At 38.6% G+C, this 16,698-nt stretch overlaps 1 protein-coding gene across 9 annotated transcripts in view; it reads left to right on the forward strand.

Moving 5' to 3' along the window:
• Positions 1-16,698, forward strand: part of Grik1 (glutamate ionotropic receptor kainate type subunit 1) — a 379,604-nt gene that overhangs the window by 248,972 nt on the left and 113,934 nt on the right. For all 9 annotated transcript variants that reach the window (XM_027929135.3, XM_027929137.3, XM_027929136.3 and 6 more), the window contains one exon: positions 4,565-4,746. In XM_027929135.3, the coding sequence (XP_027784936.1) occupies positions 4,565-4,746 (182 nt within the window). The remainder of the gene's footprint in view (positions 1-4,564; positions 4,747-16,698) is intronic.

The following is a 16,698-nucleotide window of genomic DNA, read 5'->3' on the forward strand; positions in this document are numbered from 1 at the left end:
ACATCTAAAGCAATCCAGAAATGAATTGGACTGCAACGTACAGTTGAGAATTTCTCAAACCAAGAGGTGTTTAGCAGCAGCTGTGTGGAGGGGATTTGTGCATCAAGTAGGGGTCTGACCTTTAAGGTTGCTTTCAATTCCTGGCATCTATGACTCATTTTCAGGCCGATCCAAACAATTAACCTCACCATGCCTCACTTTCCTCCCTTTAAAACAACACTAACACACATCCATCTCTGTGGTATATTCCAGGTTTATTGAGCTATTTATAGGGCATGTAGCATAATTCATAGAAAGAAGCAATGTAAATAGCAAGGTTTATTATTATTTCAGGAGAAGGCACAGGAAATTTTAAACGCCACTGGAAATAACAGGATTTTTTTTTCCCTCTTCCATATGCTCCACTTGTTGCCCAAATCAGTCAACATGCATGCAAATTACCATTTTCTGTCTTATGTGAGCACACAAAGACAGGCGAGGCGGCCAAAGCAAGTGTTTAAGAATTGGACGTTTGGACATTTTTAAAAGTTATCTCTATATGCAGAGCCCAGCTCAAACTCAAGTGAAATAAGAAATGTTTTTTCCAAAGCACTTTCAAACCAAAGGTACATTTCCAGTCACCCTCCTGAGGGGAGGGGTGGTAGAAGGAGGAGCTAATGTTATTCTTTTTATATTTGCACATTTTGTCTTTTTATTTAGAAAGATTAGGACTTAGAGAAAAGTGTGTGATAATGTAAACTTCTGTGCACCTTCTTCTAGATTCAGGAGTTGCTATTATTTGATCACATTTGCTTTAATGCTCTAGCATTTTGTCATATCCAAACAACTAAACAGCAATGACAATAATAGTAAGTAGTAGTACCCTTGAATCATTTGAAAGTAAATTGTGGGTATTGAGACCTTTTTACCCATACAAACCATAGAGTATATTTCCTAAGAACAAGGATCTTCTTTGTTATAACTACCCTATAATTTTTAAGTACAGAAAACTTAATAATGACACAATACTATCATCTAAATATATATCAAATTATATATGTCATAAATTCATTTTCTTTAATTGTCCCAGGATCAGTCATGCATTGACTTGTCAGTTTTCTTCAGTCTCCTTTGGTTCAGAACAGTTCAGCCTTCCTTTCATGACACTGACATTTTTGAAGAGTCAAGATGTGATCAGTTTTATTGTATAATGTCACTCGCTTGGGTTTGTCTGATTTTCCCCTTATCTGCATTTCATTTTAAAGTCCCTTCACCTCAGTGGGCTAGAAAAACACCCCAGTACCAGTTTTGCATGCACCCTTACTATTCTCTGCAACTGGAGACTCGGCAGGGCTGGGTGACTTCATCAGGGTGGCATTCAGACCCAGGAGGATGATAGCAAAGCCAGGTGTTGTCCCTACATTGATTTCCTCTCCCTGAGGTAATTATTTGTTTAGCAAATAATTTTTAACTATTCATTAAATGTACAGGATTGAAGGATTGCTGCAAAAAATGCAAATATAAGAGAAAGCTTTCTCTAAATTTTGTCTTCTGTGAATGCAAAAGGCCTTTGAATTGTAAATTCTACATCATTTGTTAATAAAGGCAGAAAGGGTTTTCTTAAGCAAACAATTGCTTCAGGAAGAGAAATGTAAAATCAGTGTTCCTGGCTCATTGTTCTGCTCACAACTTGGGTCTGTAATCTTTAAATGTGTGGATCCTCTCCATTCCTATTGTCCATTTACGTGCATACTGACAAAATGAGAAAAGTTGGGGAACAGAGGTGTTTTCCTGTAGAACATATCACTTCCATTTAGAAACTGATCATCTTTGTTGAGGTGTTATCTTCCCCCCCCCATCTTGGTATCAAAATATGCTTTATTTTATGAAACAGCTGTGAAAATGGATGATTCCATTTGTTGGGGTGAGACATTATGTTTCTGAATGGCCTCATGTGCCAAACTGAAGTTTAGTTTTTATGCTGTTTCTAAGTTTTCTTTCTGTTTTTTTTTTTCAGGTATTTATTTACATAGTCAATCAAATTGATATGAAATTCAAAAGTCAGGCAGACCTACTGATTTATTATAAAGAGCCCTAGTTTGCTCTCAGAAGGTAGATATGGCTTCAAAACTTAATCTGCCATTATTACCTATGTGACCTTGAGCAAGTTATTCCAGCCTATAGCCATCTAGGCTTATGACCTACAAATTTAGGTGGTATTTGATGCCTTATCCACATTGTGAGAGTTCATGGTATAAAAAAGTTCAATGGACTCTAGGACCTTGAAGCAGAATGTTGTTTGCCTTGCAGGATTTAACATAGGAATCGAGATCCACTGAGCATCCAGAAAACATTTTCCCCTGAAAAATGAATGAATAAAGTGAAATGTGTGTGTCAACTTAAATGCCAGGAGAGAGTATGTAAATCACAAGGATGGGAAGACACACTTCAGGATTGACATTCCATTCAACAAAGAACAAAAGAGCAGTTCCTTGCAGCATATGAAATGCACTTTTAAAATGTTTTCCCCATTTTATTTAAAGGCCACATTGAGCTTTCCTTTATGGTCATGCTCAAGTTAAAAAAAAAGAAAGAAAAGAAAAAAACAAAAACATGATTGCAAAGCAGGAAGCCTGGGGAAAAGAAGAAAGGAAAATGGGTCCCTGATTCTGTTTATTTCCCACCTCATCAAATAATCCTAAACTGTTTCTGTTCCCTCAGCACCAATAGCTTGTATATATGAGGCAGGACAGTGAAGTGGAAAGATTAAGCATTAAACTCACAAATAACAATTTTAATCTATTTGTTCCTCCTAACTATCTTTGCAACCCTGAGTAGTTACTCTGGGCCTTAGTTTCTGCATTTGAATAATAAAGATAATAAGGGTTGCTTCATAGGATTACTAGAAGGATTAAAGAATGTAACAAATAAAAAAATATATAGGTCCATGTGCTCAATTTTTCCCCTTTATAAGTACTCTTCAGTGGTTCATGACAAAAGAATCCAGAAATAAGAAGACAAGTGGCTCATTTTGGGTACTTGAGAATCTTCAACCACATGATTGATTTGAAAAGGAGCAAAGCCCAATAAGGCTGTTATTCTTTAAATTTTAATTTTTGTGAAGAAAAACATAGTACACTAAATCTTGATATGGCTCTACAACAACCTTCCCCACCTCCATTGCTCCAACTGACTCTGAAAAGCAGATCATTGTCATTTACTGTTTTAGAGCTAGACCTAACTCCAGTACTAGAGAAACCTTTCCCATTCAAGCTTCAATAAATGTGACTGCTGAGGAAAAAAATAATAAGATAAATAAAATAATAAGAAGAAATATGTGCATCAAGTCTGGAAGTAGCTGGAATCCATGTGCTATCTTGCACAGTGCATTTGACAATTTCCATCTGAATACTTGTAAAGCTTAATATTCCCTATTGATTACTTGATGCTGACAAATACTGAAGGCACTGAACTACTTATTTAAAAGAAAGTCAATTTTCCTATGTGATGGGAGTCCTTGAGTGAGAGACAACATCATGCAGTGTAGCAAATGCCAGCTAACATTACGGGAAACAAGATGCAGGTTTCATAAGCCTGCCTGCCTTGACCTCATGGTGGACATCTCTTAGGGAATGGTGCAGCTCAGTAGATCCACACCTGGATGAAGAGAACATTCTCTGTCAAATTAGTCAGCTGTATACAACTCCCAATAGTCAATTTAAATTTTTTTCTGCTTTTATTCTTAAAATATCTAAGAATATTCTGTAGTATTTTGAATCAAGTAAAGATTATCCAATTCAACATTCAAATGTTTTAGCAAGAAATAGAGTCATTTAGTTCATGTAGTCATCACTGACAGATTGTTTGCAACAGCTGAAGTAGCTGGTAAACAATACATTGTATGTAAATACTTGATGACAAACTTAAAAAAGTTAGCAACCCCAAAGAAACCCTTGAATTACTTTGGATTATTTGGGGGGGGGCGGGGGGTGGGTGCCGATACCGGGGAATGAACTCAGGGGCACTTAACCACTAAGCCTCATCCCCAGTGCTATTTTGTATTTTATTTAGAGACAGGGGTCTCACTGAGTTGCTTAGCGCCTCACTGTTGCTAACTAAGGCTGGCTTTGAACTTGTGATCCTCCTGCCTCAGCCTCCTGGGCCGCTGGGAATACAGGCATGTGCCACTGTGCCTGGTGAATTATTTGGGCTTTTTAAGAAAGCAGGTGTTATCTATTTCACTGAGCACCTTTGGAAACTTCAAGCAACTTTTTTGTTTGCAAAAGTTTCACAGACTTGATTTGTTAAAGACCTGAAGTATTGGCTTAAAAGTGGAAAGGACAATTGCATTCTAAATAAATTCAAAGTGCACTTGGGAAAATTATGCTTCCAAGCCGCACATACCCACAAAGAGAAAATATCAGTATAATCTACCACTGAAGAGGAATGACAAATGGAAAGTCAATAGTGTAACCTTTAGGTAGGTGGCCGCTTGATGCATTTTGGGAATGATATGCATTTGACTGTAAATGGCAATAAACAATACGGAGCAGTCTCTGTTGCATGATTGGATGTCATTTTCCAGGTCTAATTCGTCTGCAAGAGCTCATCAAAGCTCCCTCCAGATACAACATTAAAATCAAAATCCGCCAGCTGCCCTCTGGGAATAAGGATGCCAAGCCTTTACTCAAGGAGATGAAGAAGGGCAAGGAGTTCTATGTGATATTTGATTGTTCACATGAAACAGCTGCTGAAATTCTTAAGCAGGTAAGAACACTAGGGAGGAGGTGGGAAGTGTGGGGGGAAATGTTATTTTCTCTTTCTCAAGAGTGCCATCTGGTTTTCAGTTAGTGTGGCATGATAACACTGTGACTGTCCAGTAGAGGTTAAAGATTGCAATTTTAAGAAAAGAGCCAAGGGGCTCAGGAAGTTCAACAAAGCCACCTGTAGGTTTTCATTGTAGATGTGTGTTCCCCTGTGTATATTAGGTGGTATGTGAATCCTGCCAGCCAAGGAGGGGAAGAGAAGGGTGGCATTTCAAGAAACATCTCTTTTCTTTATGTGTCTTGAAAAGACTGGGCCAGCTATCATTTACATGATGCCCAACTCATCCTATATGTATTCCTTATGGCAAGATCTCTGTGTTTAATGTGCTAGATTCCAAACACAATAAGAAGGGGGCAGGGACAATCACAGAAAAGATACTTCTCTTTTCTAATTTGTTATAGACAATAATTGCTATCCCTTAATCTCCACAGATAATGTGGGTGGAAATGTTTAGTACATTGTGCTATCCTGTATAGATGAAAGATATTAGTGATGTTCAGTAGAATAATAGTGACAATAAGAGTAACAATTTCTAAGCACTTAGTCATAAAGTCAAGAATAAAAATTCAGAATTAGAAAAAGATAAAGCATAGACTACTACCAAGTCTCACTCCAAAGTGATTTTGTTCCTCAAGGGCAAGCAGCAATGTCTGGAGACATTTGTGATTATCATATTTGGGACTGGGGTACTTTACTGACAACTAGTTGGTAGTGGCTGGGGATACTGCTAAACAACTTGTACAACTGAAAAGGTTAGTCAAATTTTAAAATAGAAGCAGCAATTAAAAATCAGGGGATAAAACTTGGAGAAAGTCAGAAAAAAATAACTAGATTCTATTCATGTGGTCTCCTAGGTATCTATTTATATTTAAATGGTTATTGTCACATAATCCAATGCAGCCCTCTTTGGATGGTCATCTGTTCTGACTCTGTAGTGCTCTATCTCATACTTGCAGAGCACGTTTCTGTAACCATTGAGTTCAGAATCAAGGTTTTTATTCCACTGAAAATACACAATCAAGAAAGTCAACCAGATGTTTCTAGTATCCACTGGAGGATTACACAAAAAATTCCACTAAGAATCTGCTATAGTTCTGATAAGGTTTGCAGTGTCTCTCAAAGTTTCAAGCATGTAAGTTTAGTGCTCAGTACAGTGGTGTTGAGGTGGTGGAAACTTTAAGATGTAGGTTCTAGTGGAAGGTGGGTAGGCCATTGGGCTTCCCCCATCAGAGGGATTAATGTACTTCTCATGGCACCCTGGCTAGTTCTCATGACAGCACCCTGGCTCTTGAGTCTTCCTGGTTTCCTGTTTCACCCAGTGATCTGCCCATGCACACCCAGCATTGTGATGCCACCTGCCATTAGATCTTCCTCTGGGGCCAAAACAAATGAGGCTAACTAATGTCACACTTTCAGCCTCCAAAACTATGTGCTGAATAAATCTCTTCTCTTTTAAAATAGCCTCAGGTATTTTAATAGCAACAGAAAGTAGACTAATCCAGAGTCATAGAACACACTTTAAATTACACTTGAATACCATCTCAAGACAAACATTGCTGTAGCTAGTCCTCACACTTTGCAAGAAGCAAAAAGACTTCTCCAGAGTCACACATCCAGTAGTTTTCCCCCCATAAACTCTTATCCCTCCAATAAGGCAGAAGAATACCTGTTACTTATTTCTAGATTATAATTGCATTAACAAATCTTTAAATATTATAATTGTCTCTCAGAAAAGGAAGCAACCATGTTGCAAAGATGTCAATAACTAAAAAAACTTTGAAGGTAAATAAATACAATCAACAATCCTTTATCTTATGGCTTCATTTGGAAATTTTAATATAGATCATTAAAGTGTGTAATGGTGTGTGGATCAGAAGGAGAAAAACACCCAGATTTTACATGTAGCCCTCAAAATGCAAACAAACATTCCTTCCCAGGAGCCCTTTTTAACAGAAACTGGGGACTTCTGTTGCATTGAAGAGAAAGGTTTACTAATGACATTTCTTTCTGTTAGGCACCCATTTGGCTCACATAAGAGGCCACATCTCTCCCAAAAGGAGGTCTGGAATAGGACAGCGAAGTGTAGGGTGGGCTTGGAGAAGGGCAGCTAGCCTTTTCCCTGTGTTTTTCATAAGCAGGAACATGAAATCCCTCTGATAGAAGTAGCTCTATGAATTGTATTGTTCAAAGGACAATTAAAATAAAAACAAAAGCAAAACCTCAAACAGAAGTACCCTCAAGAACTGTCTTGTGGAGGTATTGGGATCAGTTCAGCTTTGCAGGAGCCATTGACAGGAACATTTTTCTGTCCATCCAATGTCTTGTGTTTTATCCTGTTTTTACTTTCCCTAATTATATTAGCAGCAAGACTGCCCATGAGGTTTCATGGATGGGATAAAACAGACTGCTCATCCAGCTTTTGTTTTAGATTAGTGACCTGCAAATAATTTTGAGGGAAGAGACTTTGCGAAATGTTCCATTATGTATTGTTCTTCTGGATTGCATGTGAAAATGCAATTGCTACTTTTGAAGTAAATAACTGAGAAGACCTAGGTTGGCTTAACAGAGCTTCATTTGAAACTCCAGAGGCTGTTGTGCTTGCAAAATAATATTGAACACCTCAAGACTTTCTATTCTGGTAAAAATGAGCCCCAAGCACTCTGTGTGATGCAATTTAACTTGCTCCATTAGCCCAGGGCAATAACCTGTAGAAATAAAGTCAGAGACCTTTCTGTAGCTGACATCTAATTGATTCTCTCAGGAGCCTGAAGCCTCAGGAGTTCTGGGTCCTGATTCTGGCACTGCTCTATCAATCTTTCTACCTAAGGAAAGAAAAGAAAGAAAGGAGACTTACCTCTTTTACTGAGTACCTTCCCAGGCTCTGGCAATAACGGTGTCTGGCATGTACACCATGCAATCTTAAACGACCCACTGAGAATGTTCGGTATGCCCACTGCAGCACTAAGGCAACCAGCTCAAATATGTTAAGTGGTTGTTAAGGTTTGGATGTGATTTTTTTTCCCATAAAGCTCATATATCCAGGCTACTCAGCCATAGGCAGAGGTAAAGAGTTCAGATTAATAGAGCTGTAACCTCAACAGTGGATTAAGCCATTTGATGGATTAATAATTTGAATGAACTAGCGAGTGACAACTGTGTGGCAGCACTGTGTGGTTGAAGAGGTGGGTCACTGGAGGTGTGGCTTTGGGGACTTTATCTTGTCCCTGGTTTCTCTCTTATCCTTTGCTTCCCAGATGCCATGAGTTGGCAGCTTTTGGCCATTCCATTCTGCCTAATTTTAGGCCCATAGAAATGGAGTTGGCCAACCATGGACTGAGACCTCTGAAACCCTGAGCCAAAAAAAAGTTTTCTTTCTTTAAGTTGTTGTTGTCGGGTGTTTTGGTCACTGCAACAAAAAAACTGATGAACACAGTGGTTCATCCAAGATCACTCTCTGAGGAGCCGGGCTGCCGTACCGTCTCCGGGCAGCCTGATCTCAGAGCCTGTACGTTCTCTTCGACACAAAGGGTTCTTGATCAGAATGGACAACCATTCTGAGATAAGCTGCCAGAAATATCTGGGGCAGGGGGACCACCAACTTTATATGAGGCATCCTTTAGGAGAGGTTGGTATTAATAGCTTCTATTGTCCTTGCGCTCTCACTGCTGAGAGCATTTTCTTTGCCAGCTCAACTTGGCTTTCTCCTCCTGTGTGTCTCCCATCGCTGCCCTGCACTCCCTGCACCTTCATCACATTTTTCCACTTTTTAATGATCCTTAAGGAAAAAAAATAATAGATTAAATGCACTTCAGAGAAGATATTTGACATTTATCTAAAAGTAAAAAAAAAAATAGAGAAAAGTCTATAGTTATTCTTGCGCATGCTAATCACTCTGGCAAAGCAATTATTTCTATTCATATTGAACAAGTACTATATGATGAGAATCTGAAAAGTTATTTCCCCAAAATTCATTCGAAATTCAAATGTCAAGACTTGATTAGGCGACAGAGGAGCAGAGCTTTTGTATGTCATGTAAATTTCTGGAGTCAGAGGGTACACAACCTGGCATCTTACACTATGACGGCATGCCATCGTAGCAGCAGGTCACCTGGTCTCCTCTTTCCTTCTTCTTCCCTCATCACCTCCAAGCAGGGTCCTGAGCTATCCTGAACCAGCGTCCACATGAAAACGCCTCACTTCTAATTTCCCCAGGCCCCACTTTCCTCCTATGGACACTTCACTGCTCATTATATATACACTCTTTTGCAGTGAGTCCAAATCCACTGGCTGATTGGAGATGAGCTTAAAGAATGGAGGAAAAATAGGAAGGTTCTACACAAGAAACTCAGAACTCATGTCTAGCTTGGGGTTGAGTGCCAAGCAACCGTCTCATTGAACCAATGCAATAACCATTGACATAGCTGATGTTGTTTTCTCTTTGGCAACTACAACTTGAAGCTCAGAAATCATAATAATTTTATCTCCTATGTACTGAGCATGCTCATAACACAGAACACCTCAAGACCTGATCCCACCACTCTCTAGCCTTCTGGCCAGCCTCCAGCTTCCTGTGCTCCACCTCAGGGGTGTCCTGCTTCATCTTGTCATATACTCTCCTTTTAACACATCACAGCTTCTGCACTTACGGTTGCCAAAGACTAGGATATTCATTCTACCTCAAAGTTGGCCTTATCTAAATCTTCATGAATATTTCTTAAATGATAAAAGGATTTTTGCATTCCCTATATCCCTACACTTTGCCGAGTCTGCTCTGTACGTACAATAAAAATATATAATTAATTAAGACATGTTGTCCTTAGTCCTTACTAGACAGTAAGCTCCAAGAGGACAGAGCCTTCTTTGTCCTCGCTCCACCCCAAGTTCCAGCACCTATTGCAGTATGTGGCACATAATGACTGTTCAGTGTAACTCTGTTGAATGAATAAATGAAATGAGCCAAGAACTGTCCTGGAGGCTTTCAATAAGTCATTTCCAAAATCTCCTGCCTTCCCTCCACACCATTCCTCAACTCTGCCAAGCACCTCAGTTTCCCCTAAAGACAGGCTTCATCCACCCCTAAAATTCTAGAGTATCAAGAAACTCTAATGCATTTGAGCTTATGACTCCAAACCTAAAAATAAATTGGGCTCTTTGGAAAACCACATAGTTGCTTTTAAGTCCTAGAGTAGTATTGAGCAAACAAGTAACTATTTTGGGCACAGTGGCATGCTAATAGTTCTCTGGTGCAGAGCTAGGGGCCACCATGGTGTTCTGTCCAGCAGGAGGCTGCTTTGGGCCTCCTCCAATTTCCTGAGCTGGAAGGTGGCCAGTGGGTGAACATGGACACAGTTTCCAACTCAGGAAACCTGATTCATCATTTACAAGAACAAATGTACCTGAGGAGGTTCTTTTCCCCCACAACATTTGTGACAAACAGCATTAAGCAGAAACGAATCATTAGTTAACATAAAACATTTCGTATGAAAACATTTTGTAAAATTATATTGCATTTTCTCCTACCCACATTTTACATTTTGCTTTTTTTTTTCTTTCCATTTGTTCTCTTTCAATTAACATAAATACAGGGCCAGGGAGAAAATGTAGTTTTTAATGGTTGGCTTCCTTCAGCTAGGAAGTACGATGTAATGCTGATTAATCAAATAATTGTGTGCATTGATTCTTTCCTTATATATGTTGTGCCCACTGGCTGTGATGAGGACAAACAGAGGTAATTAGATAAGTTTCATTCCATGTTTCCACAAGACAGAAAAAAACATCAGTCTTCATCTCTCGGGATGGAAACCTTACCAAGTGAAACACAGTCACACTATGCTAAGAGGTTGCAAAGCTATGTTCACTAAATCGGATGTTTAAATCCATCAGTTCTGATGATAAACACGTAAAGTATGCCAAATACATAAGGGCTACTTTCACCAATATGTATAGTATGGCAGACTCTATGCTAAACAGGTTATGCATTACTCATTTAATTATTATGGGGAAACCCTCTACACAAGAAACCCACAAAGCTCAGAAAGATCTTATAACTTGCCCAAGATCACAGCCAATATATATCAGGGATGGGATTTTTAAATTCGTCTCAGAACTTTTAAAAATTGTTCTTTTTAGTTATACATGACAGTGGAGTATATTTTGACATATACATGCATGGAGTATAACTTATTCTAATTAGAATCCCATTCATGTGGTTGAATATGATGTGGAGTTACATTGGTCATATATTCAAATGTAAACATAGGTACGTTATGTCTGATTCATAATTTAATAGGAAAAGAAAATATCTTGTTCTGCTACTGTTAGGTGCAATAACATGCCAAGTGGTTCATAGTAACGGAATCTAGAACACATTTCATTTAAGCTTTGTACTCCTTGTGTGCAGTCATTTCATTTTATTCTCAATCACTCAACTGTTTCTGGTTGTATATAAGGCCTGAAGAAATGCTGTTTATGTCAAAAGTCCAATGGCTGAGTAGGGATTGTGGTGGGGACACAGTAGAGAATTTATTCTTCATTCAGCTTATTTGCTGAGCATCAACTGAAGGTAATAGAGAGAAAATGGTGAAAATAACAAAATCCTAAATCTCTTCCCCCTTAAGGCAGAGAGAGAGAAACTCTGCAAATGAATGTAACAAGACTACAGCTATCCTATGACTACAAACTGTCCTGCAATTATGGAGTGACTTTCAAAAATATTAAGGGAGTGTGAGCAGAATCTCAGACTGCAAGTTGAGAGATGCAGTTGCAAATTCTGCTCTTTCACTAATAGAATAAAATAACTGCCATTTATTTCATACTTACTGTATGTCAGAATATGCTATGTATTTAACTGAAATGATTTCATTTTATCCTCTTGAAATATCCCACATCACAGATGAGAAAAATGAGACTCCAAGTCATAGACTCAATGGCAGGGCTAGACACTCTTAGCACACAGGATGCTCCCATTCTGTAAATATGCTTCTTCAAGCAGGTCTGTTGATTCCTCTCCAACTCAGCTTCCTCTTCTATAGATAGAATTATTGAATTCAAGCCTTGGTAAGAATCCCTTCATCTCTGAACCTCCATGCATTCACATAATCAGGAATCCTTTTACTAGTATGTAGACATAAAGAGTTTGCATATTGCCTTGTACTTAGTAGGCTGTCAATGAAATAGGAAATTAATTAAGCAGCACATTCTTTTTTAAAGTTCTTCAACTCCTTTGATAGTCTTTGAGTGAGCTAATTGATAAGTTCATTACTTTGTATAAATCCTGACAATGTAATAATGATGGATCTCAATTTGTACTAACTAGATGAAAATTTGTAGTATATTATACAATTATTTTGGCAGCACATTCTCATCCTAATTATGTTTCTCTTAGGCTGATATTAAAATCTATTTACAGTCCATGAGCATATAGTTAAAGTTACAAGGAGCTGCTCATATATATGAATGTGTTATTTAAACATGTATAAGAATTATGTATTAGACAACCAACAATTTACTGAAAATGTGTGCAATTTGTCCATATTCTTAGTGTACTTAACACCCATTTGAGGATTCTCAAAAATCTCCAAAAAGCAAATTTAGAAAGGACTAAAATATGTCTCAATTTGAATTGGGAAGCAATAAAAAACACATGTATATATTATGCCTCAGAAATGCTCTAATGTTTAATTCCTGTCTCATCAAAACTTAGCTTTAATAGAAGATAATCAAAATTTATCCTGACAACAGAAGTATAATTCTACAGAAAGAATCATGAAAAGCATTTGGAGTTGTGTATATTGGGCCCATCATGTGCCTGTAGTATTGACAGTGAACTCCAGCTTGATTTAAAATTGTGGAAGTCTGCACACCCCCTGAGAACGCCATTTTTAAAGAGTCCATAGCATCTATCAGACTTCTAAAGAATCCTCCAGATGAAAGACGGTAAAATATCATTTTCCTAGGTTAACCACATCTGCTTCTTCAATTTTCATAAACATAAGACTTTACCAAAAGGATCCTTCCTCCTCAGTTGGCCCTTTGACTGTTAGTCAAATGCTGTCTGTCATTAGGGTTATCCTGCAGCATGTAAATTCCACCATTTATTCAACTGAACTTTTTGGGTGTTTTCTACGTGCCCAAGACTTGGTTGAGGTAAAAGGAGAATATGATGCCATAAAAAACTCCAGTTTGGGATGAGGTCATCCTTAAGTAGAAGACCAAGCAGTTCGTTATTTCCCTACCCAATAAGGGGTCCTCTTATTGTGAGTTAGCATCCACATATCAGAGAGAACATTCAGCCTTTGGTATTGCTGGTGGGACTGCAAACTGGTGCAACCACTTTGGAAAGCAGTAGGGAGATTCCTCAGAAAACTTGGAGTGGAACCAATGAGATGGTACACACCTCACATCATTTTGAAAAATGGAAAATGTGACACTGTGTATGCAGCACCCGGCCCAGTTCTGATGCACAAACATTGCACGTGTAATAGGCTAATCCTCATGCTGAGGGTGACGTGTCCAGCAAAGCTACCAGACTGGGCCAGTGTTCCTGATCCTAGCTCTGCACCAATGCAGCCCCTCTATCACTGTCACAACAGTGGTTCCCACACCTCTTCTCAGCCTCATATGCCAAATCTTCATGTCTAATGACAGTCATTCTGGCTAAAGTTAAATCTCCATACCAGGCTTGGATCTTCTTCACCTATCCACAATTGACCAGTTTCTCCTCCACTTTCCTCTTTTATGGCAACTGGAAAGATCATCCAATTACTCAAGCCAAAAGCCAGGAAACCCACTTGGCTCTCTCTTACCTTTCCCATTTATTAGTTACCCAGTGTTGGAGCTTCTATCCTCCAAATATACTTCATACTCAATCCTTGTATCTCCAACTCCTACCATCTTCCTTTCACCACAGTCAATTTATCTTGCTGCCACAAGTCCCCTCCTTCTCCCTTCCCCACCCAGCTTCCATGTGTGGAAAACTGCTCATTCTAAGTAAAATATCTGAATTTATCCTCCCTATGTTTGAAATTTCTGAGGCTGGTTTCATAGTTTAGCTATTGTGAATTGAGCTACTATAAATATCAGTGTAGCCACATAACTGTAGTAGGCTGTTTTTAAGCGTTTGGGGTATAAATCCAGGAGTGGCATAACTGGGTCAAATGGTAGTTCCACTCCAAGTTTTCTGAGCAATCTCCTTATTGCTTTCCAAAGTGGTTGCACCAGTTTGCAGTCCCACCAGCAATACCAAAGTCTGAATGTTCTCTCTGATATGTGGATGCTAACTCACAATAAAAGGACCCCTTACTGGGTAGGGAAGAATAGAAGTACTTTTGATTAGACAAAGGAGAATGAAGGGAATAGAAAGGGAATGGGAATAGGAAAGATAGTAGAATGAACTGGACATTACTTTCCTATGTGCATATATGAATACACAACTAATGTAATTCTGTATCAGGTACAACCAGAAGAATGGGAAGTTATACTCCATATAGGTATAATATCTCAAAATACATTCCACTGCCATGTATAGTTAATAAGAACAGACTAACAAGAAAAAGAATAAATGACACACTGTTTAATTTTCCATGCAAAGCCCTCATTACCTTGTACCACCACCATAATTACACATAGTACACAAAATAGCCACTAATCTAGTCTATTATATAGTTTTACCTAAAGAAGAAAATCTGTTATACATTTTTACAAACTGGTGTGTGTGTGTGTGTGTGTGTGTGTGTGTGTGTGTATGCAGTGCTTGGGGTCAAACCCAGGACCTTGTGCATGCTAACCAAGCACTTTAAAACCACTAAGCTACATTCCCAGCCCCTAACTATCTTTTTTTAAGATGAACCCATTAAGGAGATTAAAATTCTTCCCAAATATCATTAAAGGAATTCAAAATCACAAGAGAAGCCAGATAAAATTAATCCTAACATTTAAAGAGGTGTCTTAACAGAAATCAATGTAGGTCTGAATTCCTACAAAAGGAGGACAGAGAGTAAGAGACCTCACAGTACAAGGAGAACCGTTCATAGCTGTGTACAGCTATCTGCACCCAAGGATTTCTCCAAAGAAAATGGAAAGCATATCAAGCTCACTTGGTTTGATAGTCATATCCAACTCCGGTTGTTCTAGTTACACTCTCAACAAACACCCATAAGCTGCCCATAACTCAGAATATTTAGAGATCGGACTCAGATATTGGTAATTTTTTAAAGTTCCTTATTGACTCTCATACACAGAGAAACATTGATATAAATAGTTATTTTCTAAGCCTCATAGATTTCAGAACATTAACAAAGTAGGTCACCCAGAAAGCAAAGTTTAAGTTCAAGAAAAAATCAAGTTTCAGACTCATGAGTATTTTACTGGACTGTAGATATGAAGATAAACCAGCAAGACCACCATTTTAATGGCAGTGCCCCTCTCCCTTCTTAGAAAAATTACCTTCCAGTAAATTTGAGGTATATTTTTTTTATTGCTGCCATTATGAAAGAAGCTTATTGAGAAAAGATTAGACTACATGCAACATATTCACTACTGATGTTCCAGGTTTTGGAACTTTATTCAATACTTTGCTGCTAAAATTTTCCCTGTGTCCTTCTTTATCCATCACCTGTCCACCAACTTCTGCTGGATGTTGTAGAGTGCTTATTTCTTTGGTTCTTGTAATCCTCCAAAAACTCCACTCTCTCCTATTGCCAGATTACCTATTTCATTCTGCACAGGAAATCTTTTTCCTGCTCTGTTCTCAACAGTCTGCACTCCTTAAATAGCACCTCATCTGTTATGCACCTGGATGGTGCAATCTGTCTCCTCTAGTGGGATCATCTTCTGAAGCTAAAATAACTCTGTGGGTTTCCTCTCCATTTATTAATATCGATTAGTATCAGCTTCCTCTCTCCTCTGACCATACCTCTGGAGAGAGAAGCTTATGAAGAAGTTAAGACTGGGAGACTCCCAAACAGTACAGTGATTCCATTCATCAGCTCTGTTGGAATACCCTGTGCTGTTTGGTGGTTTAACAGGGAGGCAGTAGAAAACATGGCTGCCTTGTGATAGAACGCTGTCTTCAAATGGAAGAGAAAACCCTAGACTCATTTTGTAGTTAGTTTATACCTTTGTACACATGTGCAGTTAATATATATATGTGAAAGAGTAGGCAGAGGAAATTAGAAATTTGCTAACCTCAAACAAAAAGAAGTTATTTTTCCTCCTGATGCATACATTAGATGTTAATATGGCAAAGTTGTGCATCTTCATGTACCATAATCATGGACAGATGTGAAAATGAGGTGTTCTGGTTTTCAACTGCTACTGAAAAGAAATGTTCACAAATTTAGTGGCCTAAAACAAAATGGCTTATTCTCTTATAGTTCTGGAGGTCAGAAACCTAAAATGAAGATGTCTGTGGGCTGCTCTCCTTCTGGAGGCTCCCTGGAGTTGAATGGTGTCCAGTACCTTGCCTTGCTGAGTTTCTTGAGGCTGTGCTTACTTCTTGGCTTGGATGCCACACCCCATGGCCACTTTCCCTCTACTTCCATTTGCTCGCCACATTCTCTCAATTCTGATCCATCAGCTTCCATCTTATAGGACCCTTGTGATCACATTGGACCACCGTCAGAAAATTCAGGGCAATCTCCCCATCTCAGAATCCATCATTCACTCACAAACACAAATTCTCCTTTGCCACTTAAAGTAATATTAAGATGTACTGAAATTAGGGTATGGACATCTTCAGGAAACCTCTGCTCAGTATACTTCATAAGGAAATGAATATTTTTCTATACCTCAGGGTTTTCTGAGGTCCAATGCATTTTCTATTCAATCGCCTGTTCCTTTGGAGACGTAAGTTCATTCAATGTGGAATAAGTGTTAAACAACAATAAAGATTTA

The sequence above is a fragment of the Marmota flaviventris genome, chromosome 8 (genome assembly GCF_047511675.1).
Source record: "Marmota flaviventris isolate mMarFla1 chromosome 8, mMarFla1.hap1, whole genome shotgun sequence".
In the NCBI taxonomy this organism is placed as follows: Eukaryota; Metazoa; Chordata; class Mammalia; order Rodentia; family Sciuridae; genus Marmota; species Marmota flaviventris.